Source organism: Alligator mississippiensis, chromosome 4 (genome assembly GCF_030867095.1).
Source record: "Alligator mississippiensis isolate rAllMis1 chromosome 4, rAllMis1, whole genome shotgun sequence".
Taxonomy (NCBI): domain Eukaryota; kingdom Metazoa; phylum Chordata; order Crocodylia; family Alligatoridae; genus Alligator; species Alligator mississippiensis.
In genome coordinates, this window is record NC_081827.1 from 139,179,888 (window position 1) to 139,206,613 (window position 26,726).

The following is a 26,726-nucleotide window of genomic DNA, read 5'->3' on the forward strand; positions in this document are numbered from 1 at the left end:
CAGAAAGAAGAGTTGCTCAATCTTAGATGAATTCCTCATGAGTGAGAATAGGAAGAGGCCACTTGCTGGAGAAACAAAGGTTATTTACTTGTAACCAAGAGTTTGATATAGACTTTGCATATTCATATTCCTGAGGGAACTCATTGGACGGACACACCATGAGTACTTCAGTGGGCTCTTCTAGCTAAGGTTCCACTACCGTAGCTCTGCATCACTTGGGTGGGAATTGCAGAGTCCAACTTCAAGGTCTTTTGATTGCAAGCAACTGCTTTAATTTTCAAAGGTCTTAATTTAAATAACTTCAAAATATCTGTTGTTTATTATTTGACACCAAACAGTGTACTTTTATTTCTCTAGGTTAGGTTATCAACTGGTTCTTCCTTGGATATCCCAATTCCCTCTTTGAGTTTACCTGGTGAAAAGTCTTTAGTAATATCAACCATCTCTGTAGATGATGAACAGCGGAAGGGGTCAAATGGATCAAAGAGCTGCCTTCAACAAACAGTTGCAAGCCTAGAGACTAAACTCAAAGTTGCTGAAGAAGAAAAATGCAGAATTAAAAAGGTATGACTTCTAGAGCAGGCAGTGGCACCCAATTTGAGCAGCTAATGCTTTCCTTTATTGTATCCTGTTTCAGTTATAACATTGACAAATTTCAGTTGTTCAGGCTAAGATTTCTTTATAAAGACGGTGTCTTTCTTTGGATGAATTTTCATTGTAGGCCTTGCCAGAGAGGGCTCAGCCTATTCTAAAAGTGAGGTTAGGGAAAAGTATATGACCTTTTTAACATGTTTAACATTTTTACACTCATTGTCCATACAAATTTTAACACTATCAAACTCTAGAGGAAAGGGGAGAGGTGCCCTTGCTGTCCCTGTCAATCTCATGTTCTGTACATGTTCATTAAAGCCTTGCAGTTGAGTTCTTATGATTCTGTCTGCATTCAACATGCTACAGCTCTGAGATGAGCAGGACATTTTGCCACAAAATGCTTCTCTCATCTACTGAGGGCTACTATGATGCTGGAATTGAGTGGAGTAACTGTATTTCCAGTGCTTCATTCGCCTAACATCCATCTACTAAATAAATATCAGGGTAGCATGGAGGAGAAAGAGGAATTGGCTAGATTAAAAGGCAGAAGGCTTGAGATGTGAGGGCAGGCTAGGGACAGGATGGGGACCGATAGGAGCTGTTAAAGGAGATAAGCTACAAGTGGAGGAGAAATACAATACATATGTATTGAAGGAGAGACACTATGCAACAGGGACAGGGGGTAGGCTTCAGAGAAAGCAGGAGGGCAGAAAGGCAGAAGGGTCTGTAATCTTTTCTGCCCAGTTGAATTTAAGGTTTTGAGTCGGTTTCTTTCTATATAACAAGTAATCATAAAACTCACTGCCTGTACTGCCTGTCTCATTCCCTTGTATTGGTTTACATGGGAGACATCAGTCTGCTGTTGTCATCAATTGCTCTGTCAGTACAAAGAGGAACTGCTGAAGCTATGGCCCCCTCTAGATGTTCAGGTAAAGGCAGTATTGGATTTGATATGGGATCCACACAATCATGCCTCCTGCTGTGCCATATGTGCATGGCAGGAGGTATGATTGATGGATCCAGCATCAGATCCAGTCATGCTTTATTGTCAGTACAGGGGGAGCTCATGTGCTGCTGTGACTGCAAGCCCTGCAGCTGATGAGGTTCGCAGCCCCAGCAGCGTCTCCTGTGGGTATAGGACACCACAGGGGAGCACCTGGACACATATTCAGTTAATGACATGATAAGAACAAGCCACAAAGTTATTGCACTCTTTTGTGGAATAACTTTGTGGCTTATTCCTTGTTCTATCACGTGATTAATTGGTTGAACATGCTGCTGGAACACAGCTTAAGACATGATTAACTAGTTAATCATGTCTTAAGTCTACCATGTAGATGGGACCTTAGGTTCTAAGGGTGCCTAGACATGTGCTCTGGGGTGGAAGAGGGTGGGGAGGAGGGGAGACATTTTAATTAGAGTGGCTCTTGGGAGCTACTCTAATTCAACAAGCTTTAGTTAAAGTGCCCCCACTACCATTTTGAAGTGTGGGACACTGAAGGCATGAGACACTGCAGCATGCATATTACGTGCTGCATCACGGATTAATTGAGCGTGCTCCAACGTGTTCTAATCAGGACATGGTGGAGCACGTGTATAGGCACCCTAGGTTTTTAGCCCTAATGCTGAAGCATATGGAGTTCCTTATGGCTCTACATGATGGAATTTCTGGGTTTTAATTTTTTTTTCAAAAACTTAGAAGATTTAAAATTCTTTTCACTTTATAATTTAAAATAGTAAAACCAGACATTAAAAATAAGGTAGTATTGGAATTAGTTTCTTGCGATCTTCAGACTGAGCAACCTAAATTGAAGAATACAGTTGACAGCTCAGGCCTTACTCCATCTCCATCTGCAAAATAAGAATAATAATACTAACTTGCCTGATATCACACAGATATCCTGTAAGATGGCTCTGACTTGGTTGGGGAATGGCTTGAGCTCAGTAAGTTCTTAGGATATAGGCAGCTGCTTTGGATCCTCTGAGGATGCATGCCTGTTGAGGCAGAAAGTAGAAGTTACTATAGACAGTGAGAAGGGCACTTGTTTTTTGTCCATTTTAGAAAAATGCTCAATGGTGAATGAGCACTCTAGAAAAATCTAGATAGGTAGTCAGTGCTGATACATAGTCTGTATTTGCAAGAAGCATCCAGAAAGAGTATCTTGAGAGGTCAAACAGGTTCCTGAAATTTCCAGAGGACTGCACACTTGCACTTCTAAAAGCATGTAACATATTTGGTTTTATCTTTGAATGTTAGGAGTTAGAAGATTTGATGGAAAAACACAGTGTCCTAGAAATGAGTTTCCTGAAAGATAAAGAAGATATATTCATCTCGTACCAAGATCATTACAAAGAGCTCCAGGTAATTCTGCTTCTTTCTCATATTTAATACCTAGCACGTACACTACCTTGTAGTTTTGATCAATAGGCCTGACAGGAAGTAGAGGTGCACTGATGGATTGGCCCAGTAATGGATTGGCACCAATGTAAAGAAAATTGGCCGTGTTGGAAATCGGTCTGATGTGGCTGATAATTTGGCTGATAAAGGCCCGTGCATGCACATAACCACAGTGTAGCACATAGGCAGCAAGGAGGACAGCTTGGCAGTGTGGAGAACTCCATGCAGATGGTAAGTCTGTCATCGTGGAAGGGGAGGGGGGAGGAAAGGAGTGTGTGGGGGGGGCTGATCAAGGCCCCTGCAGTAAGGAAGGGAATGGGGCTGGGACAGGGGCTGGGACAGGAGCGGGACAGAGCCACGGCTGGGGGGTGTGGGGATGGGGAGCGGTTCCAGCTGCTGCACACACCCCAAGAGGACATGGTGGGGCATGCCCATGGATCTGCATGGGGTGTAGGTGGGGTAGGCTGCAGCTGCAGGCTGGGGCTGGGGCCATGCCGGGCTCTTTCCAGCGCAAGTGGGGGGATGTAGGGCCATGGCTGTGCTCAGGGTGGGAAGTGGCGGCACTGGGAGGGGGGGCTTAATTTTGGGGTTGCTGCAGGCCCCCACCTGTAACCCCTCTCCCAGTGCCACTGCTGCCCACCCCAAGCACAGCCCGGCCCAGCCCCCACTGAGAAGAGTCTGGTACTGCCCTGGCTCCAGCCCATTCTGCCCTGCTCCGCCCCGCACGCAGATCTGGGGACACATGCCCCCTCTGTGCCCTTCTGGGGTGCATGCAGTGGTGGGAGCCAGCCTGCTCTCCCCATGCCCCCCAGATTAGCCGTGGCTCTATCTCACACCCCACTCCACTGCACCCCACCCCGGCTGGGCAGTCCCTGCCCCAGCCCCATTCCTTTCCTCACTGCAGGGGCCTTGATTTGCCCCGCCACACCTCTTCCCTCCCTCCCTCCTCCCCTTCCACCACAACAGACTTACCAGCTGGATGCAGCTCTTCAAGCTGGCAGGCTGCATATCGAAAATTGGATCAGTATTGGCTGATATACCTCCTTAAAAATCAGCTATCAGTATCAACCCCCAAAATCTCTATTGTTGCACCCTAACAAGAAGCCTTTGAAGCCAGTAAGAGAATTTAAATTCATTTTAGTAGTCTTTAGATCAGGCTCTATATTCTACACTAGCCAACTGCCCGTCAAGAATGACCGGGTGGGAGGAAGGGAGCGGGCGGGGATGGAGTCCCATGACCACCCCCCTCCCCATCTGGGCCCGCTTCTCCCTTCCCTCCTCCTGCTTGGGGTCTGGGCCCGATGTGGAGAGCGGCGGGGGGAGGGGAGAAGCAGGCCCAGGCCCAATGTGGGGGAGGACTGGGACCAAGGGCGGGGAGAAGCTGGGCCTCTGCAGTGGGGGGGGGGGAGCAGCGGGTCCAAGCTGACCCAGTGGTGACAGGATGGGAGAAGCAGGTTTGGGACTGACGTGGTGGAGGGGCGGTGGGGCAGGAGTAGGCCCAGGCCTGAGGCGGGGAGGAGGCCTGCTCCTCCCCTCCCCTAGCTGCTGCTGTGTCAGGCTGCATTGGGCTGGGCCTGCTGCTCCCCCCCCATCACAGCGGGCCCCCCCGTCCCCTCCACCCCCCCAGTGTCAGGCCCATTCTCCCCCCATGTCAGGCCTGGGCCCACTCCTCCCCTTCCCCCACGACCACAACTGTGGCGTGCTTGCTCCTTCCCCTCCTGTGTCAGGCCCACCGCCACCGGATCGGCCCTGCAGGTGGCAATGACAAAAGGGGGAAGGGGCAGGTCAAGGCCAGCGCTGGCGGCCTCTCCACCACATGACATCCAGACTGCTTTCTCCCCCACGCTGCTGCTGCCATCACCTTCAAGGAGCATGGGTGGGTGGAGGAGCGAGTTCGCAACCCCCCATCATTGCCACCTGCAGGGAGCAGGGTAGTGTCCTGTCCGCTCTATTGCCATTACCTCCAGGGAGCTGGCCTCACCCCCTCCACTCCGTCCCTGTGTCCACGCCATCATGGTAGCGTGCTGTTACCTGTCTGAATGCTTCTTCACACTCTGATAGGCTGTTTGCCAGTCAATCAGAGCGCAAATAAAGCGTGACAGACAGACAGACAGACAGATTAAGGTTTTTATAACATTAGAATTGGTAGAATAATGGACGTAACAATCGTGAATTAACATACATGATTTGCTGTGCATTAAAGTAAAATTTTCTTACATGAGCCACCTGACAGAAAAGATTAGTGGAAAATTATATTCCATAGAGAATATATTAAGTGTATGATTTCACATGTTATACAGTGACTCTGATTAGTCTTTTAAATTGTTATCGGATTGGAATGGAGTTGAATAACTGCAGAGTAAGAGCATTGTAAAATACACGTTTCATAAAAAGAAAAGTAATTGTGTGGTGTTGAACAACAGCATAAAAACACTTCCGTCTCAAGTCTTTGTATCAGATGCTCAAAGCCCTTCATAAATTAAAGAAACTTTATTTTTTATTTAAATAAACTCTTCAGTCTGTGCCCCTGAAATGCACAAATAAAAATAATAGTAACATCTCAATGCTGCTTAGTTGGGACCCAGTGGGCACATCTACATGTGCCCGGGACTTCACATGTAGTACTGCGCAGTCCCGGTGGCGCATGGTTATTTTAGATGCTATTTTGCCATAGTGACGAGCTACACCGATGTAGCATCGGCATCGCAGTTTGTGCCTAGTGACGCTGTCGCCATAGCAATGATCTACATCACTGTATCTCATCATTACAGCAATGTAGCATCTTGTGTAGACGCAGCCAGTTAGCTTTGTTTTTGTTGTTCTTGGTAACTGTAAAGGGCTACCACATTGCTTCTTCATATATTTAAAGGTTGCTAAAATAAAATACGTCCTGTATCAGGTAGCAATTAATTCTTGACTGCTGTCTTTCTAGTTTCACAGTAATTATATTTTTCCCTACATACATAGATAATCATTCTGCTTCTGATGAGGGCTATTTTCATAAGAGATACTTGGTTAATATGGATCAGTTTGCTAACACATTTTTAAAATGAATTTTGCTTAAAATCCTTTCTGATGTACAAGTCAATATTATGCATTGCCTGTAATGTTGTTAACCATATTGTTTGTTCAGCCAGACATTAGAAGTATTAGGCTTAATTAAATGATAGCTTTACTTGGCTCACTACATATTAATCAAATACATAGTAAGTGTTTAACTAAAAGATAAACTGCCGTGACTGACATGTATTGAAGTGTCTGTCCTCCTTGAGCGTGTTAGACGTCTACGGTCTTCAAGAATGCCAAATTAAAGGGTCATAGCCTTTAGTTTGCTTTGAAGAAAGGCTCTTGTACTTCCTCTTGTTGTCTTCAGGGTATAGTCTGAATCAAATCAGAAGAAAAATGAGTCATTCTTCTAGGAGCTGACAGTTAAAATAACTTTTATGTAACTTGAATATTGGACTCCTCCTGTTAGTACAGCTTTTCATGCCAATTCCTTTTGTCTTCCTTTTTGGCTTCTGTAGCACTAAGGTCAACACCTGTGGCCACACACTGAGTAAACTTGGCAACTATGGAGTACAGATGTCCAACTTGCTAACAATTCTTTTTCCAGCAGAAACAGCTGGTTATTAGACTGTTGTCTTGGATGGCTTAAGAGTAGACTGCGTTGAAGACTGGAATGGTCTTGAGAACTCTCAGGATAAGTCTTTAAATGATTTGATCCTGTCTTTCATAGCACTAGCTCACATTTATTTGCCTTCTCTTATAAGAAGTTAGTTTGTGAAGTATTGTGTTCAAATATTAGAACAAATACAGTATGATACAAATACTTCATCCAATTCTTGTCCAGGATTATGCATGTGAAAACACAGTTTCAGATGATTTAATATTTGTTTGCTAAATGTAATTATGGTATTGAAATTGACCACCCATATGTGGTTGTGTAGGTTCTGTTCATCCTAGGGAATACAGTTATTCCCAGTTTTTTATGTGTTCTTTATAGGGTAAAAGAGTTTATTCAGCCCGTGTCATATAAAGATTTGTGAAGTGGAGTGGAATACTATGAATGGAAAAAAGAGGTTTTTCTAGTTTGGAAGTAGCTACAGATTCAAAATGCAGACCAAATCTTAAAGCAGTGTACAGTTACAGGTGTGTGTGTGTTTTGTACAGTTCAGACAAGTAGATTTTTCATTTACTGGCAGAAGCTAACTGTACTCAGATCTGAAAATGGATTTGGGCAAGTTATTATTGTCCAATCTCTGAGGTTCTCTGGCTTTTCAGGTTGTATCTGGGAGAAAATACATTCAAGGGTCTGACTCTGGGAACTGTGACGACTTTTGTAGAAGGACCAGCCAGAATGCATGGAAAAGGGAATCAAAACAAAATAGCTCAAAAAGGGAGTTACTCGTTTTATTAGGTGGGGGAATTGAGGAAGCAGACAGAGCAATCGGGAATGAGGTATGTTCAAGGCAAAGCTAAAGGAGAATTGTTGATTTGAAAAGGGGGTATGGTGAATTGGCTGGAGAAAAGGATTTAAAGGGTTCAGATAAATTTTAGATAAGCATCCAAATATTTTAGAATATTTCCTTTTGTGGATACCTTCTTGCCCTCAGTGAAATCATAACAAAACTTCAGAGTCTAGGATTTTGCCTTTAGGTTCCAACTAGATGAGTAACTTATCCCTTGAAGGTTACCTTGAAACTCCTGTCTCAACCTCAGTGACACAGCACAAAAAACAGAGTGCATTGGTCTCTCTGACTTTTTAGAGATGTTAGTTGTTTCCCCAGAGTGTGAGTAGTTACTGAAATATTATGGAAAACTAAAGAAGAAAGAAACCCTTAGGAAACATTATGGGCTGGTCTGCCTTCCTGCTGGTTGTGTGACACTTCCATACCATCATATGCAGTGGTCTCTGTAGCATCTAACATCCCAGCTTTTCACACAAGTAATTTCTGCCAGTAAGAGAATACACCTACTTGTCCGAACAATGCATAGCTATTGCTGCACCTGAGGTTGAGGGATCATCCAATGGCCACTTAAAATCATAGAAAAGTAGAGCTGGAAGAGACCTTCAGAGGTCATGTAGTCCAATCCCTTGCTAGAAGAAGGATCATCCCTACCTAAACTGTCCTATACAAATCCACTCTCTAAGCTATTAGTAAAATTACACAATCAACCCGTACCACAAGTCATGGTACGCTAACCTGGCGCAGGTAAAGCAGGGGGACAATGGTGGCCAATGTCCTGCTGCTGCATGGCTTGTTATAATATGCTTGAGAAATCTAAGGGAGAGGACCACACTCTCCATTACAGTGGAAGGCCAAAACTCACACAGTCAATACACAGTCCATGGTCCACTCTGACCATGGAGTAAAATTATTTCCCGGCACCAAATATGGTGATCAATCTGACCCTGAGTGGAGGGGCAAGACCTTTTAACCTTTAAACTCCAGCAGAAGCATTGACACACCCCAGTCAACATCTCCAGCTTTGGCTGCAGCCAGCCCCTAATGCTTCTGAAGAAGGTGAACACCCTCCTCTTCCCCCCACCCCCAAAAAACCAACTAACCAAACAAACAAACCCATGTAGGAAAAGGAATGGAAAAAAATCCTCCCTGGCTCCATGTGGCAACCAGCAAAGCCCAGAAGCTTGAGAAATATTCATATTAGAGCCTAGGCATAGCTACTCCTAGATCAATCCCGACAAGTGACTGTCCAGCCCCTTCTTGAACACCTCCAGTAACAGATTCCACAGCTTTCCTAGGCAGCCTATTCCACTACCTCACTGTTCTACCAATAAATAATTTTATCCCAATATCTAATCCATATACTTTGTGGCAACTTTAAATGATCATTGGTCCATATTCTGCTCCCTGCAGGCAGAGAGAAAAGATGTTTTCCTTCTTCTTTGTGGCAGCCCATCAGTTATTTGAAGGTTCCTATTATGTCTCCTCTTTAAGTGCCTTTTCCATAAGCTAAACATGCCCATTTCCTTCAACCTTTTTTGGTATGAATCCCTTCCAAGCACCTTGTCATTTTTTGTTTCCCACCTCTGGACACTGTAATTTCCTTCTGGCCTTTTAAAATGTGGAGCCTAAAACTGCAGCCACTACTCTAGATGAGATCTAACCAGTGCCAGGGAAAGGGGCACTATCTGCACCTACTGCTTCCATTGATGCAGCCCAGATCCAGACTCCTAGATCCTTCTCCCATCGTGCTTCCATCTAACCAGGTATCACCCACTTTGTATTTGTGACTTTGATTATTCTTCCCAAGCTATAGGACCTTGCATTAGTCAGCATTTAACTTCATCCTGTTAGTCCCAATGGAGCTTTGAAATCTGTTAAGATCCTTCTCATTTGCATTTGTATTCTCTAACATGTTTGCAGTTTTTCCCCATTTCATGCTGTCTGTAAATTTCCTCAAGCAGTTCTTTATTCCAGCATCCAAATCATTTATAAATATGTTGAACAACACTGGGCCCAGGACAGACACCTTTGGGACTCTTCTTGAAACCACCTGCTATTCTAACATGGGATCCATTTATAATTACACTTTACTTGTAGCTATCGAGCCAGTTGTCTATCCACATTTTAGTAGTTTTGTCTAGCTCAGATGGCTGCCCATGATCAGCCTTTCCTCCTCCAGATGCTTGCAAGTAGACTTCCTTATAAGGTTTAGTAACTTTCAGGGTATTGAGGTCAAGATAACTCCTCTGTAATTCCTTCAGCCCTCCCTTTTGCCATTTTAAAAGAAGGTCACTATGTTGCCTCTTTTCCAGTCCTCTGGTACCTTGTTTGTAAATGTTATTGCCAAGGGTTCCATTGTATCCTCTGCCAGTTCCTTCAGGTCTTCGTGAAGTTCAACAGATCCTGATGACTTGAATTCATTCAGATCCATCAAAATGTCTCTGGCTGTTCCTTTTGTTATCTCATGCCTCGGCTTCTCCCCTTCCTTATCTAAATGATCCTTGTTAGATATTGTGTTGCAGCTTGACTTTTGTGTGAAGATTGAGGCAAAGTTGTTGTTGAGTAGCTCTGTCATCATTGCATCTGCTATTAAGAGATGATCTGTATAATCGTGCCTCCTTCCATCCCACACATGCTTGGCAGGAGGTGTGATTGTGGGATCATGAATAAGATCCCGTTACGCCTTATTGCTGGTGCAGGGGGAGCCTGATCTTGGGCTGGGAACTAGGAGCCAAATGAACTTGACCCAGTCTCCTAGCTGAGGGTGTGCCACAACTGTCTCCAGGGGAGAGAGACCACAGCTGGTGCAGTGTTCCAGACATAGGGGTGCACATGTCCCCCCACAGATGGGAACCCCTATCAGCTGATTGGGCTCCCAGCCACATGGGACCCTGGCTACACGTTCAATTAATGCAATGGAAATGTTAGCAGGTGAGAAGATTTAGGAATGTAGGCAAAAGTTTGGCCAAACTGGGTGTGTCAATTCTGGGATACCTAGAGCTAGTGTAGTGATTTTATGCCAATTAAATCTTGTTTTACTCCAAGCTGCAACTTTATACTAACAACAAAAATATTTATATCTTCTTAATGATAAAAGAGCTACATCCAATTACCATATCAGACTTAATTTTGTTTCATAGTAGTGATTAGGTGATTAAAAAAAAGGGGTTGCAACCCTAAAACTCTGCTCTTCAGCATTGAGCCTCTGTCCTTGCTTATTTTCCCATCTGAAGGGGACCCAAAAAAAGGGGACTGTTTCTTTGGAACTTAGTCTTTGAAACCTAGATAAATTATTTTCTGAGTCTGGCCACCTGTTAGCGATCTTTGGATTTTAGGACATAATACTGTATACTTCTCTATTACAGGTACTAAAATTATTTTATTCCTTTAGGTTAATGAACATTTCATTACATTTGTAATCAATTTGGTTTATCTGTATGATCTTACCATTTAAATGTTATTGCTGTTTCAATGTTAAAATCACCATTAAAGTTCAGTAATGTAATGAAAGGAGGTGGGGAATGAATTGGAACTTGGGGAGAGGGGCAAAAAAGTAACAACTGTGCTGCTGGCCTGGCTGTTTCTGTGTTATGGCAGCATAGCCAATGATACTGCCCCATCTGTCATTGGGTTCAAGTACTTGTTTTTTTTCCACCAGGCTTTCTGAGCCTTTCTTGGTCTCCAGAATACCTCTTGGGATCAACAGTGCATAGTGTGGCAGGCCAGTAGGCGGTGCTCCTGCGCTGAGCCACCCACCTCACTGCACCCGACCCTGGGGGTGCCTCACATGTGGCCGATCCCCTCCCTGGAGCACACCCACTGGCCTGGGGGTAGAGCTGACATCACCCAGGGATGGGCTTGATTCTGGCTCTGTGCCTCCTGGGAAACAGGCCTAGTAGCCCTCGAGGGTACTTGACTCACTTCAAGAACTTGGGGTGCTTCCCTCAGTCAGAAGCACAAGTAGTGGTCTCCCTTAGTCAGCTGAACCAAGGGGACCCCAAGACATAATCTAGACCCACTCCCAATAAGTCTCCCATGCTAGGTACAAAGGAGAACTTTATTGGTTACAAGGAGTAGGGTTGGAATATAGGGTACAGAGTTGAGTAGTATCAGAGAAATCCCATAGAGCAAACAAGGTGACTGAAGTAGCCTTTGATCATGCATCTGAGTTACTACAGGCTGTATATCTAGTTAGATCTCAGGTAGCTTACCCACAAGTATCATCCAGAGGCAGGTGGAGATTCTCTCTGGAGGCAGGCAGTTCCTTGATCATGAGTTTTGAGAGAGAAAGCACGTTTCAGATGGTCCAGCTTCTCTCTCTCTCTGAGTTTTCCTCATGGCTGCTGCCCCCCCTCCTGGGCAGTCCTTAACTTATATAGGCCTTATGACCTCATTTACCTGGTCCAATGGAGGCCAGCACCTGCTGGCTGTCAGCCAACCAATTGAAATGCATCACTGGTTGCTGGACAGACTGATAGTCTCTAGCCCACCAGGGTGTCCAAGTCCCTCATCCAGATATGTGATGCCAGTCACGTAGGCAGAGGGAGTAGGTTTCCTCCCTCTCTCAGGAATGTATTGAGCCTCAGGTTACCTAAAGAGGTAGGGTAAGGTGTGTATCTTCTGCTGGGCCCATGCTAACCAAATTGTCACAGAGCAGAGTTTTTGAGGAGAAACAGAGGTGGACTTTTGCCACACATTGCATGTGGTTTTTTCACATTTTTAAAGTAGTTTTCACATACTCCCAGCAACTACCAGAGTCAGTAAAGGGGACAGCAGTGTGTTCATAAACTGAATGAATAAATTACTCTTAACTGGAATTATAAAGTTTTCCTAATATTTAATGCAGTATTATGGTCGTGGTTTTACATGCACATAAGCTAGTAAATTCAGAATTATGACTCCCACATTTCCACTTGAGTATTCATAATATTTTAAGACACTGAACAGCATATTGTAAATCTAACTTCTTTGCATACAAAATGTAGACAGGCTATAATTGCTGTGGGAACCATAACTTTAAACTTTGTAACTTTTCTGTGCGCAACATCTCAGCCATAAAATCATAGTAATGCAGTTTTTTTCTATACAATTTCCTTGCTTGCTTGGAGAGAGAAAAAAGAAGCAGGTGGCATTATGTGACTGATTTTTTTTTTCTGATCAAGCAGTCAAATGTATAATTCGTCTCAAATTTCTCCTGCTTTCTTACTCTCTGCTCCTAAATGCATTGCTTTCCTTGCCTATTGCCTCAGTGGTTTGTGACAAAAAGTTGTTAGTCTTTACATTTGAAGTCGTAATAATTTTAAACTTGTAAAACTAAAACCATGGCATATTCAATTCTGTAGCATATCAGAAAAGAACATTTGTGAAGCTTTAAAAATCTTCTGTCAATGTGTTTTATATGATACAGTTTCAGTGATATTGAAGCATATTGTCCCTCATTATAGATTCACAGATTGTAAGGGGCTGGAAAGGACCTTGCAAGATCATTGGGGTCACGTGACCCCTGACAAGGTGACCATCCAGTCTTCTCTTGAAGATTGCCAGAGTAGGTGATTGCACCATCTCTGGCAGGAGTTTATCCACAGTCTGGACACCCTAACTGTGAAGAAGTTTCTCCTAGTGTTAAGCCTGAAATGATCTTCCAGGAGTTTGTGGCCATTACTCCTGGTTTTCCCCAAGGGTGTCCTGGTGAACAATTGTTCACTGAGCCCTTGATGTATTCCCCTGATATAGCTGTAGGCTGCTGCCAAGTCCCCTCTTAGCCTTCTCTTTTTTAGGCTGAAGAGGCCCAAGTCCCTCAGCCTTTCCTTGTATGACTTGCCTTGCAAATCTGTGATCATATGGGTGACTCTTCTCTGGACTCTCTCAAGCTTTTCCAGGTCCTTGTTGAAGTGCAGCACCCAGAATGGGATGCAGTACTCCAGTCTCACCAATGCTGAGTAAAGTGGAAGAATTCCTTCCTTGGTTTTGCTTGAGATACCATTGATTGATGCATGCCAGAGTATTATTTTCCCTGCTGGCTACAGCATTGCACTAATGGCTCATGTTCATGCTGTGGTCTATTATTACCTCTAGGTCTCTTTTAGTCATGGTGCTAGTTCAGTTTGGTGCCATTGAGCCTGTAAGTATGTTGGGGATTGTTTGTCCCCAGATGCAGAACTTTACACTCCTCAATGTTGAACTTCGTCTTGTTCTGATCTGCCCAACTTGCCAGCCTGTCTAGGTCTGCCTGTATCTGCAGCCTATCTTCAAGTGTGACCACGCTCCACAATAACCTGGTGTCGTCCATGAACTTGGCCAGTGAGCTCTTCACTCCCACATCCAAATAATTGATAAAGATGTTGAAAAGCACTGGACCAAGCACGGACCCATGAGGGACACTGCTGGCCACTTCTCGTGAGGACGACAGAGATCCGTTCATTAGAACTCTCTGGGTCCTACCCTGAGGCCAGCTTCTTACCCACCTAACTGTTGTGCAGTTAAGCCCACAATCCTCCAATTTTCCTGTGAGAACATCATGATACCAGATCAAAGGTGATTTGGAAGTCTAGGTATACGATGTCGACCTCCTCTCTTATCCAGGTGGCAAGTTACCTGGTCATAGGAGGAGAAGAGACTGGTAAGACAAGACCTGCCTGCAACAAAGCCATGCTGGCTGTCATTCAGAATCCTACCTTCTGCGAGTGTATGGTATATAGACTCTTTGATTAATTTTTCCAGGATTTTCCCTGAGATAGAAGTTAGGCATTAAATGGATGGCATGGCATACATCTATTTACCAACCAAACATTTATTATTGAATTTGGAAATGGAACAGTTGCACTTCATGTGTTTTTCATAGAAATGGACTTTTAGTGTCTGAGTTGGAACTTCAATGTTTTTGGTAGGTTGTTTGTTTATCTGTCATGACAATTGATGTTTGGTCTATCTGCAGACAATAGCATTAGATGATTCACTAAAAAATTGAATAGTCGTTTTCCCTTGCCACTCCCTTGATTTACCACACAGTCTTATTTGAAGTGATACAGCGTTGCTGTTGGAAAATTCTAATTACAGTTATATACATTTTCCCCATCACCAACCCTTTTTAGAAGTTGAGTCGTCTCTTTAAAAAAACAATGCAGTTGATGTGGTGTGATCTTTCCTTTGAAACACAGTTTCAAGACTTCTTTTGGCAGCCCACACCTATTCTTTTAAATTAAAAACAAACTCTTTAGTTGTTTTGGAAGTACTGAAAAAAATCCTTGTTCTTTTTTCTCTCTCCTTTTGTTTAGGGGATGTCTTTGCCACTTACTTATTCCGAAACTGACTTCATTCTGCCTGTTTTAGCTAACTGTATTCCAATTGTGGCAAAAAAGTAATGAGTAAAAATGAATTATTTTACTAAGAATGATTTCATTTGGAATAACAGGATGAAAAATCTGTTGTTTTCCTAGTTATGGTCAAGCAGTAATGTAAACTGGAGGGCAGAAAATAGGTCAGGTAGACTCCCAGATTTCATGTGTTAGAGAAGACAGGAAACTGATACTTAAGAAAGATGACAAATTTTCAACTTAGTGCAAAATGGTGTTGATGAATTACACAAGGGTCCCCTAGTGTCTTGTGTATCTGGGACTTGTGCATCTGATTTCCCACGTACTGTATCAAAAAATCAATATAAATTTGTATCGCATTGTTATTTTAGCACGTAGCTTATAGTGAGTTTCTATCGTAAAGCGTTCTTTAAAGTGGTAACATTTTAATGTAGGATTATTAGTATTACTGTTTTTAGATGACAGTTCATCTGTATATGTATCCTCATAATGTTGGTGGTAATATATTTCAAGAGAACCAATCTATATTGTATATAGTGCCAAAGTCACATGAGACTCTAATTTTTTAAATGAAAAATGGTGGGAAGCAAACCATGGAAGGTCTTATATACACATATAGTTACATACTGAAACTTACTTTGAATATGATCTCTTGGATTTTTTAAAAAGTTTTTGGCTTTTTTAAAAATCAAATATGTATTGTTTTGTTTTGATGCTTTGTTATGGTAAACATGGTGAGACCAAATAATGTGTGCATATGTAGAAGTGGAGTAGAGCAGCTATAGCATTATAGTTATGTGCAAATGTCTCCACATTTTGTTTTAATCACTTTCACCCTTTAATTTTTATTTTCCTTAAGGAATCAAAATTTAAGTATACAGAAATGCACTGATCTTTGTTAACCATCTGGCTTGCATTACTTAAAGACAATTGAAATATCTTACTCATTTCCAAGATACAAATTTTATACTAGTTGTAGAAATTTGAAATGTTAATAAGCTTCAGTGTATAATGTGCATTTCTGAACTTTTTATATATAAAGTTCAGAAATATATGGAAATTAGAAAATAATGAATGGAGACATGTCCAACTTAAAATTTAACATGAATTAAAGAAGTCATGTCCTGATGATTACTTCCCTGAATCCTTTTGCATTTCCAAATTGTTAAAGTTCCTTGGTCTCAGTTTTAAAGCTCTGCATGATTCTCTCCTGACCAGTACACACTTCTTTTTCCTACCTAGTCACTAACTCTTGTCATTATATCGTGAGCTTCATTGGTATTTGGCATTTTATTTAAAACCCCAGTACCTGGAGTCAAAGAATAACAAGCTGTTCTTGGGTTTTCATTTAAAAAGAAAAGAAAAAAGAAGGTCCAAGCTGTCATGATTTTAGGAGTAAATTTGAAATGTGAAAAAAGAGTACCTGAAGACTCAGAAACAAGACTACATGTAGAAGGAACTCTGTTCCTTCCATGGATAACAAATCTGTTCTGGCTGATTTGAAATGTGCTGACTTGAGTATGAGAACTTTCTAATAAGACCCCCTTTTTTTTATTAGGACAAGTAGTCATTAGGCCTCTGTGAATAGGGAAGTTTTTTATTTGGATTTGGCCAATTCAGAGGACATTGATTTGACTTGGTGATTCAAATCACTGTCCCCATTTGATTCGGCTGAATCAGAATCAGAGATTCAGTGCTGATTCAGAGATTTGGACCAGCTGGGGAGAGGCAGGCACAGCTGGGCAGCTGCAGGTTTTCCTACAGCCCCTCTAGCTGTGCCTGCCTCCCCGTGGGTGTGGAGAGCCATGGAAGAAGTCCCTTTGGCTGCCCTGCCTGGCCCCATCCCCTGCCTGGCACTTGAGAAAGAAAAAAAAAAAAGCCGCCCACTCATCAGCTCTGGCAGTGGCGATCAGGGCTCGTGGCAGAGCCCACTTGCGCAGCGCAGGGCAGTGGGGTGCAGTGGGGATGGGCTTCCTGCCTGGCACTCGTGTGGCAACTGCCCAAAGGCACAAGTGCGGCACAGCTCAGCGCTGTGCAGTGCCTGGGAGCTGGGTCCAAGCAGTGTTGGGCTCTGGCTGACAGGTGGAGCCACCCCATCTCCTAGACAGCACACAGCGCCCTGCTGAGCTGCACAGCACCCACACAATGTGACAGCTGCCGTGCAGGCGCAAGGCGTTGGGGGAGGTGGGGGCAATCTCTACTGCCCCGTGCTGCATGGGGGCACTCTGCCATGAGTGCCCAGAGGTCCTGATTGCCACTGCTAGTTCTGGTGAGTGCAGGGCTTTTCTTTTTCTTTTTTTTTTTTAAGTGCTGGGTTGCTGGGGCTGGGCGGGGGGGTTGGGGGGCAACAGGGGTGGTGCTGGGTGGGGAGGATCAGGGAGTGGGGGCTGTGGGGGGGGGTTCTGTCACGTGGCCTCAGAGCCCCCACAACCCCTTCTACTGTTAGTGAGTGTGGAGCTTTTGCTTTTTTTTTGTTTTTTGTTTTTAAGTGCCAGGAGGCTGGGGCCAACCTGGGGATGGGTCTGGGCAGGGCAGCGATGGGGGCTTCTTCTGTGGCTCCTCCGGTTGTGCCTGCCTCTGCCTGGGTCGGGGGAAGCCCCTATGGCTGCTCTGCCTGGCCCAATCCCCCACCCAGCCCAGCCTCCCGGCACTTGAAAAGAATAAAATAAAAAATAAAGTCCTTCACTCACTGATTGCCGCTTCCAGAGTCTGTGAGTGCAGGCCTTTTTTTTAAGTGCTGGGTAGGGGCTGGGGCTGGACAGGACTTCTCTAGCAGCTCCCCCTGCCCAGAGGAGCTGTGGGAGAACCTGCAACTGCCCACCTGTGCCTGCCTCTCCCCCGCGATCTGAATCTCTGAAGTTCTCTGAATCTTTTCTAAATTGATTCGTAGGCTTTGGATTCGATTTGGACCTTTTTAATAGGTCTGATTCAATTTGGATTCAGAGATTCGGCCACTGAATCATGCCAAATCTCTGAATTGAATTGGCAACCAAAGCTTTGCACAGGCCTAGTAGTCATCACAACTGTTATAGAATTAATTCTCTGAATTGAATTCAAGAAATAGTCCTTGTTGAAGTATCAGTATCCAGTTCTTAAAAGCACTGACTGCCTCCAAGGAGAGTAGTCCTATCTTGTGAATTAATTTATTTTAGGTGGCTACATGAGTTTAACTACACAATTTCTTTACATTCTGCATAATTGTCATTCAACATCAAGTAATACCATTAGGCCACAATAGGCAACATTTTCTTCTTTTTTTGAAGAGCTCTTCAAGGTAATGCAGAGGAAAAGGTATATAAAATGTACCTTACATTGGTTATCCACATGTAACTGATGAACCAGCTTCCTTAGTATGATGTACAATAGTAAAATAATACCTGAAATAATAATGCCTACCTGAAAATTTCCTTTCTTCAAAGGTTCACAGGTTTGGCCTGCTGTAGAGGGAAATGGATGACCGAAAATAGATTATCAGGGGTTTAGATATTTTGCCTGTAGAGATATTTTACCAAACTTTGCAGCAGGGGAGTTTGATTTGCCTTTAAGAAAAATTTTACAAAATCTGGAATTTAGGGAAATAGGTTTGAATTATCCTATCCATAAAAGTTTTGTGTTATAGGGAACTTCAAGAGGCAGGCCATTCCCCTGTTGCAGTGCAGATGAAGTATTCATTGCAGCAGAACTGTGCATCTTATTACACACAGAAAGGAAATTATCAAAGCTGATCAGTTGATCTAATCCTGAGATCGTTCCTTTTTCTTTAAATAGATCCAGGAAAAAATCTAAAAGAAAAACAATATTTGTAGTTGTAAAAATCAGATTAGCACTGGAACCTAATGCATATGCCAGTTCCAAGTACAGACAACAGATTTTTTTGTTGATACAAGAGTCAGGCAACTGCCACCCTGCTGTATGGACATCAACCAGTGCACTGTTGTGTCTCACTGAGAAATAACTTTTTGTCCTCTACCACACCATTGACCACACCACCAGAATCAGCCAGAATTACCCTCTGGCAAAAAGAATGGGAGAAACTAGGTGACAAAGCTGTTGAATGGAGTTGGCGAGGAATTGCCCCCAGTGAGGAGTTAGCCTCTAGCTCCAGCTCCAAATGTCATACATGGCAGAGCCTGAACAGATAGAGAGCGGGTCTCAGAAGATGCAACTTTCTCATGAAACCATGGGGCCTCTGTGCAATTGACCAATGTGTTTGCCAGGAGAAGCAAACCATGGATCATTTCCTGAGATGCCCTATAGCACCACAATGTACCTCGGAAGATCTGGCAACAACAACACCAGAAGCAGTGACCTGTGAGGAATATTAGGAGCAGACCATATAGAAAAGTTGGGTTGGAGTCGCAATGAAGAACAGATTTTTTTTTAAACAGATTAAAATGTTTAAGGCACTTTTTCAAGGTATAAACCAGAATTAAGGAAATAAGTCAAACTCTGCCTTCCATCCACCCTGTAGCCACATCTGCCTACTCTGAAATATAGGATTTTCTGTTACCCAGAAATCAATATCTCATGTGATACTGAGAACCCCAAGTGAAATGTCATTTCTGGGTCACATACATGGAAAGGTTAATTTTCCTATCCCCTGTCCTTCATGTACTCCAAGTTTGGGTCTATACTATAGAATGATTCAGCTACAAAAAAAACAGTTCAGTGCATACATGCTACCTGGACTGAATCAGTATAAAAAGTGTTTAGATTTTGCCTCATATTGATGCTGTAAATATTCTTTACAGGTCTAATATATTTAATATGAGGTTTCCAGTGCAGTTTGGGTGTCTGCTTTCCTTAGGTTCCTTTGAAAATCCTAGTCTACTTTTTTTGGTTTGTGTTTTTTGCCTCTGATCTCATAACAGAAGCTGAAGAGAGATGGTAGCAGATAGTAATGAAGTTGATAGGTGTGTTTTTTAGTGTTATTGACTTCGGTCACACAACCTTTTGGGTAAAGGCCATCCTTGCACAAGCTTAACATTAATGTAATTCTGCAAGTGCTGGATCGGCTTGTGTAGATGGATACTTGGGACACATCTGACCTTTTCTTACAGTTGGTTGTTGTGGCAGCATGCTGTTGTGTTATTCTGAAAGTTGCAACACTTTGTAACCTGCTTATCAAATCCTCTGCATTTTGGATATCTGTTTTAAAGCTGCTGTTTTAAAAATATTTCAAATAAAATGCAAAAATTATCAGATGACCATTTTGTGTCATTCAGTACACATTATGAATCTGAAAAATGTCTGTAAGAAATATTGGAAACAGGTCTTGGAGGTAGGTGCTTTTTGTGGCCAGAGTACTAGAAAATGTATGTTTTCTTACAAAACTAATATATGACTTGTATCCTGTTAAATACCATCTTCTAACAAAATATTTAGGTTGGTTTTAGGTGCAGACATAGAGGAGACAGAATACTAATAATGAAAAATAAGTGTTAAAAAAAATGTACCTACTGTACCTGCAACTAAATTTATATACTAGGTTCCAGGAACTTTCACAGGTCACAGCAGGGTTTGAAATTGTTATGGTGCGAAAATTGTAGAATCCAGAAAGGCACTTTCACAGACACTAATACAGCTTTTTGCTTAAAGGTATTTATGGATGTGGCAATAATCCCTTGCCCACCTATATTTCAAGTTTGTGCCAGAGATTTCACGTTTACTTCTTCACCTTTTTAAAAATTCTTTTTTCAGATTACTTTATGTGCTCTTTTCCTTCTGACACTCATTTTTCTTTAAAGTCTCTGTTTTACAAATCATTTCAGACTTGTTTACCTTTTGGCCGTTTACTTTTGATGCCTTATCTCCCTCTAGAATAATTTTCATAATATAAAACCTATTTTTAAGACATATACTTTTTACTTTTAATTATTTCATAAACACATAATAATATTTTTTGCTTTATTCTTTGGCCATTTTTTTTCTCTCTTATATTGTTTTGATTTAACTACCTCAAAGTAGGTAAAAATTGTAAAAGTCCTCTAAACTGAAATATGCAATTTTGCATTACAGTTTTTTTGTGTTCTTAAAAATTGTTAAAATCTGATAGCTTGTTCAGGTATGGTCATGTATAGTAGCCAGTGGTTGTGCTTGTAGCTGATATCTGTTGATATCTGAATGTAAATTAGGAGCCCAAGAAATTACACAAAGATTTGCAAACACTTGGTGTGTGGCAGCATAAAATCTAAGAACTTTTTCAAAATTTGCATCTGAAATATGTTTAATCTGTAGGCTAGTTAGAGACCATTCCTAACAAAGTAACTGTACCCGCCTCCGCTCTAGCAGGTGCTCCTGCGCCACCCTTGCCTGGTCCCTAGGTTTTATGGACCCCGGGCTTGCAGATGGACCCCGAAGGCTACCTCTGTTGAAGTCGGGAGGACCCCTGAACTCGCCTGCCACGACTTTGAATGTAATCGCAGTGGGGGGTCCTCCCTTGGGGTAGCCACCAGAGTTGGCGCGGTCCCTAGCGGGTGGTCTTGGGGCTCCGTCCTCCCCTACACCCCAGCCACTCGCCACCTGTGGTTCTGTCCTGTTTTGGCCTCACCGCTGCCCTCAGCCCGCCGCTGTCTCACTGCTGATCCGCCTGCTTACGTATAGGTCTCCGGCCCTCTATGGCATCTGCTGAGGTTGCTGCCTCCGACCTTCTCTCTCGGCTTCTCCCTGAATCTGGCCGCTCTTCCCGGCCCTGGTCCTCCCACTCCCGAAGTAGCCGGTTACTCCACCGACCTGCCGCCCGGGATGCCTCTGGTTCCTTCCCTGGTACTATTGTTTCAGCTGTCGCCGGTTTCTTCACCAGCGCTGCTACATGTGGCGCAGCCAGTTCCATCGCTGGCTCTGCCACTCCAAATGCTGCCGGCTCCTTTGCTAGCTCGGCAGCGTTCCCTGCCATCAATTCCCTCTGGAGGCTTCGGTGCCCCAGATGCCGCCGGCTCCTTCCCTGGCCCTGTGGCATGCACTGAAGTCAATTTCACTGCCGGTGTTGTAGCCGGCTCCACAATCAAGCCTGCTGCTGGTTGTGTTGCCAGCTTCCTCGGAGCCTGCCCTGGCTCCGCCCCTCGCTCTCGGAGCAGCCGAGAGCAGCGGTTGCTCTCTACCATGCTGGGATTTCCTCTCGGGGTCTCCCCTCAGCAACCGCCCCGCAGTCCCAGCGGGGCTGCTCTTTATTTCCTCCGGGACGCGTCCTCCGCCCCCGCTGCTCAGCCGCAGCCGGATAAAGGCCCAGCTGATTGCCCGTGCCAGCGTCTTTGGCGTGCGTGCCTCCCCCGGCTCCTCCGGACCTGCGGGAGGTAAGTAAGCCTCCTTGCTGCCCCAGGGTTTCTTCGGCGTCCCAGCTCCCCTGGGACAGTAACATAAAATTAAAGGTTGGGTTTTCCTTTTTTTTTTTTTTTTTTTTAATAATGTGTGTCCTAATTGTTGCAAATGAATAAAATGTAAGAACATAAGAAATGCTGTACTGGGTCACACCAGTGGCAGAAGTAGATGCTTTAAAGAGAGAGCATTGAATCGGATATATCTAGAGGGATCTTTCCCTTATTTACTATGTTCTCTGGCATCCAGTATTACAGGTTTAGAGATGCCAGGGGAAACATCTCCAAGTATTGTGTTCAAATGGAGCAAAAATATATCAAAATGTTGTAAAAACTTATTCAAGGTATCTGAATGTTTTCCTAAACGTCTTGGATATCCATATGGCAAAGAAAACATACTGTTTTGATGTGAGTTTTGTATTTAACCTTTGTATGTTATCATAGTAAATGCTTCTGCTGTGGATGAATGAGTATGAAGTGTTGAATCACTGAATCTCACTGTAGATATAAAAAACTACAAAAGATTTTAATTTGCATAATATTTAGTATTTTATAAAAATGTTGCTCTAACATTGTCTGATATAATATATTAGTTCTGTAGAGCTAGAATGTGCAACCCTTACTCAGGTAGTTGGCCATTTATATGAATACTTTTAGGTGCATGAGCAATACTCAATGTAAGACCACTCAGACATAAGGAATGGTACCAGTGAAAGGCTCTCCGAGATCTGCATCTTTCCATTCCTGCAAATGTTTCTCTGTGAATCCATGCTTCTGAAAAAATTAATTTTTTGAGAGAGCCTGGCAATTATTTATCATCAGAAGGATATAATCAGTATAATAATTGTTTCTGATAGCCAGGGGTCCTGGTTTTCTCTATTTAAAAGTCACAACTTCTCTGATAGAAATCCCAACATCTGAGTTTTAAAGTAATTGGGAAGCCTACCAGTGCCTCAGTCACTATACTAAAATGAATTTTAAATAAATATGAATTTTTGTGTTTGGGTTTTTTATCATGGAAAATCAGAGCTCCCCCTGCCCCCTTTGCTCACCAGGATGCAGGTCCAGCTGCAGCTGGTCCCCTTGCTGCTTTGTGGTGCTGAGTAGCCCTGATATGCTGGTGCTCTGCCTCTGCCCATGCTGTTGCCCATTACTCCCAAGCCACAGGTCTCCAACTCTGCTCTTGACCCTCACTCCTGATCCACAGTCCCCTGACCCCTCCCCAGCCCTGCTGGTGCCCCTCACACCTGACCCACAGTCCACCATCCCTGCCAGTGCCCCTCACTCCCAACCTGCAGCCCCTGTCCCCCGCAGCCCTGTTGGGGGTGGGGGGACTAGTTGCTCCCTACCCTGCCCAGCTCCACACTGACTCTCAGGACTCCAGTGCGGGATCCTTCAGGGCTGGCTGGACCACTGAGGACCAGTGCCCATTCTCTTAGGGGCAGGGGCAGGCGCATGCAGATGGAAGACACTACCTGGGTGTGGGGGGTGGGAGCTGTTGCCCAGTTTCCTGGCATGGCATGGGAGCCTCAAATGGGGAAAGGGGATCCTACAGGCACCCCCCCCCCTTCAGCCTGTGCTGGAGCTGGACTTGCTTCACCGCTGCTCACATGAGTGGGAGCCACTGCAGCCATCATGGGTGGGATGGAGACTGCCTAGAGCCCCTCACCCTCCTCCATGTGCCCACAGCATGGCTCAGGCCAGAGCTATACTCGGCTTCACACTTCTATACTGGTCCTCCACACTGCGCCACAGCTGGCGGCATGGGGCAGCATGTGGTGCCTCAGCTGCTGCCTGTGCCATGAAGCTCCCCACTGGACCCCGAAGGGTCCCCCTCCCTTTCCCCCACTACGGAGCTGGGCTTGCCAATGGCACCCAGTGCTGCCTCAGCCCCCCTGCCCTGGCCCAGCCATGGTGCTTGAACTCTTACCCCCAGTACCAGTAGTCACACTTCCCCTGCCAGACAGTCCCCAAGCCCTGACCCTCCAACCCTTATCCCCCCCCACCACCCCCCAATAGACTTACCTGTATCCAGCTGCTGGGGTTGCTCCCACCACCATGCCTGGCAGTATGCTGGCCACATGCGTGGTTGCACCCACATGCACGTGACACCCCCAGCCTCCAGTTGACTTCCCCCTGCTCCAAGCAGCCCCTTGCCAGGGAAAATCCACTGCTTCCTATGGGTTTTTGTTTCCTTTAAAGGGGAAAATCCATGTTTTTCTCCTTTAAAAGAGAAAATCCACTCTTTTCCATACGAAACTGGAAACCTGGATCTCTGCTAGTAGGAAATTACCAAAGGTTTTCTAACTTGCAGCTTTTTTCCAGTACATTTACTGAAAAGCCTTCTCTTTACTTCCCAGGATGGTTATGGCATAAAAAGATACTGTTAAGTTAGAAGTAGACAGAAGGTAGGGTAAATATACACATTATAGACAGACTAAATAAGAGATATTACATTACAGTACGTTACATTGCAGAAGCTTTCATGAACTCCAGTTCATTTCAACAGATGCTGTGAAAGAACAGCATGGAGCACTCTCTAATGTGGAGTGAGTGATATGAATGTAAAATGTGGGAAAAGAGGAGGAAGGGGGAGAGAGAGAGACAGGAGAGAGGGACGGTGCTAGGAGAAGCAAACAAACAACTCAAAGGAAAAAGTTAGAACTTGACTATCTCTATAAAGATATGAATATCTGAAGAAATATCTGTGTTGGTAAAAGATTGACTTCTTAAATTATAAATAGGACACAGAGCAATGTTCTATGCTATCATAGTTTATGGATACTATGTGATTAGGAGAGGCAAGGTGTAGGATATAAGGGAGGGTGAAAATCCTTCCAAATTGTATCTGATCAAGTTTTTTGATTCCCCTCTAAACAGTTTTCTTTAATTAGATATTATTTCTTGATATGACTGAACTGTGTTTCTAATGAGTTCTTACATATGAATAATTCTGATTCAGTTTATCTTTACCAGAGCATCACTGCAAATTACTTTGAGTTAGTTTGCTGGTACTGTTTTTAAAAAAAATATTTTGCATCTGAGACTTATAAATTTTTTCCTTAGTAATGTTTGCAGACTCACAAAAATGATTAATTTGAAGATTTAAATCAAGGGCTGCAAAATAGCATGTGACATTTCAAATAATCATGTACTTAAACTATTAAGAAATATATTTTTTAGTTTTCTTGGCAAAAGATAAGTTATGTCTGCGTGTTGAGTTCATTTAGAGAAAACTGTCGCTAAACAAAACTAGAACATGTATTCTCAAAGTTGAAGGATATTGAGATAAATTAACTGTCCTTTCAAACAGACTGCCCTTGTATTATGCAGTTCTTTAAATAATATACCTGCAGTTAATAAGGCATTAGGCTACTTAAACATCTAGTATTTTCAGCAGGGGTTTACATTAAAAATGTAAGTATACTCGAGCATAATAATTGCCTACAGTAAGTAGCAATCATCACCAGAACAAAACACTGTAATGAGATTTTTCTTAAAAACCTCATCACATTGATCATAATATTTTTTTAAAAGATTTGTGTTACTGTGATAAAAGAATGTGAATTTCATCATCTGGAATAAATGTTCCTTTAGGTTAAGAGTAAATTCAGTGCTTGTGTCTGAACTTCTCTCTTGTGCTTAGTGAAGACTTGGGGATGGTGCATTTTCAAAGCTTTTAAATTAGTGATGAAAGAAGTAACTGCATCATTCTAAAAAACCTAAAAAAACTGGTGGACAAGTTGTCAAAGGCTGAAAAAAAAGATGGATCATATGTTGCAAAGCAAGGTAGAAAAGTAAGTAACGGTGTCAAGGAATAAAGAATGGAAGACCTTCCTTTTTGTATCCTCTTTAAACTCAGCCAGTCTGACTGTGAAAAATAAATGATGCATAACTGAAGGTGCAGACAGGTAATAATTTAAACTTCAAACACTTTTGAAATGTTTCAAAGGGCCGGATCTACAAATGTACATGCCCTTTGAAGAATTCCATAAATGTCTGAAGTCTCCAAAATAGTACCTTTTAAAATGAAGTAGTATTTTTTAGTATTTCACTTTTTATTATTTGTTTACAAGCAGCAGGAGGGGAGGCCCTGTCACCTGTCTAGCTGCTGGGTCCCACCCTGGATCCCAGGGCACTGCCAGGTCCTCTAACCTTAGCATACCTTTGTAGGGTTTATCTCCCTGCCAGATCCCAAGTTCCCTACCAGTACTGTAGCGGGGCTCTCCAAGTGCAGTCCCCTCTACCTTTCCATTTTGCTGAGAGGGAAACAGGTTCAGGGGATTTAGGGCTGAACAGTTGGGATCCTGGCTATGGGTAGGTGCCCCTTCCGCTTTATATTTTCATATCTATGCTCTGCACTCTCCCCTGTGAGGGGAGAGGAGAACAGAGCTGTAAGCCACTGCAGCCATCTCCAGTGCCTCCTGGCTGGCACTAGAGGAGGCTGCAGTGTTTTGAAATGTTCCAGGCATGGAATACTACAGTGGCCATACATATGTTTCCTGGTTTAAACTATTCCTTTCTGAAATGTTTCCAAAGCCATTTCGTTAGGATCTCTTTCAAAAGTTACTTCTGTCCGTATCCTGTAGCAAACTGATGAACCCTCCTGATTAGTGCTGTAACTTCCAGGGACACTTCTTAG

At 43.4% G+C, this 26,726-nt stretch overlaps 1 protein-coding gene across 10 annotated transcripts in view; it reads left to right on the top strand.

Annotated features, from left to right (window-relative positions):
• CCDC91 (coiled-coil domain containing 91) overlaps nucleotides 1-26,726 on the top strand; it is a 445,798-nt gene that overhangs the window by 159,364 nt on the left and 259,708 nt on the right. For all 10 annotated transcript variants that reach the window (XM_019482221.2, XM_059726688.1, XM_059726684.1 and 7 more), the window contains 2 exons: nucleotides 358-564; nucleotides 2,849-2,953. In XM_019482221.2, coding sequence (XP_019337766.1) covers nucleotides 358-564; nucleotides 2,849-2,953 — 312 coding nt within the window. The remainder of the gene's footprint in view (nucleotides 1-357; nucleotides 565-2,848; nucleotides 2,954-26,726) is intronic.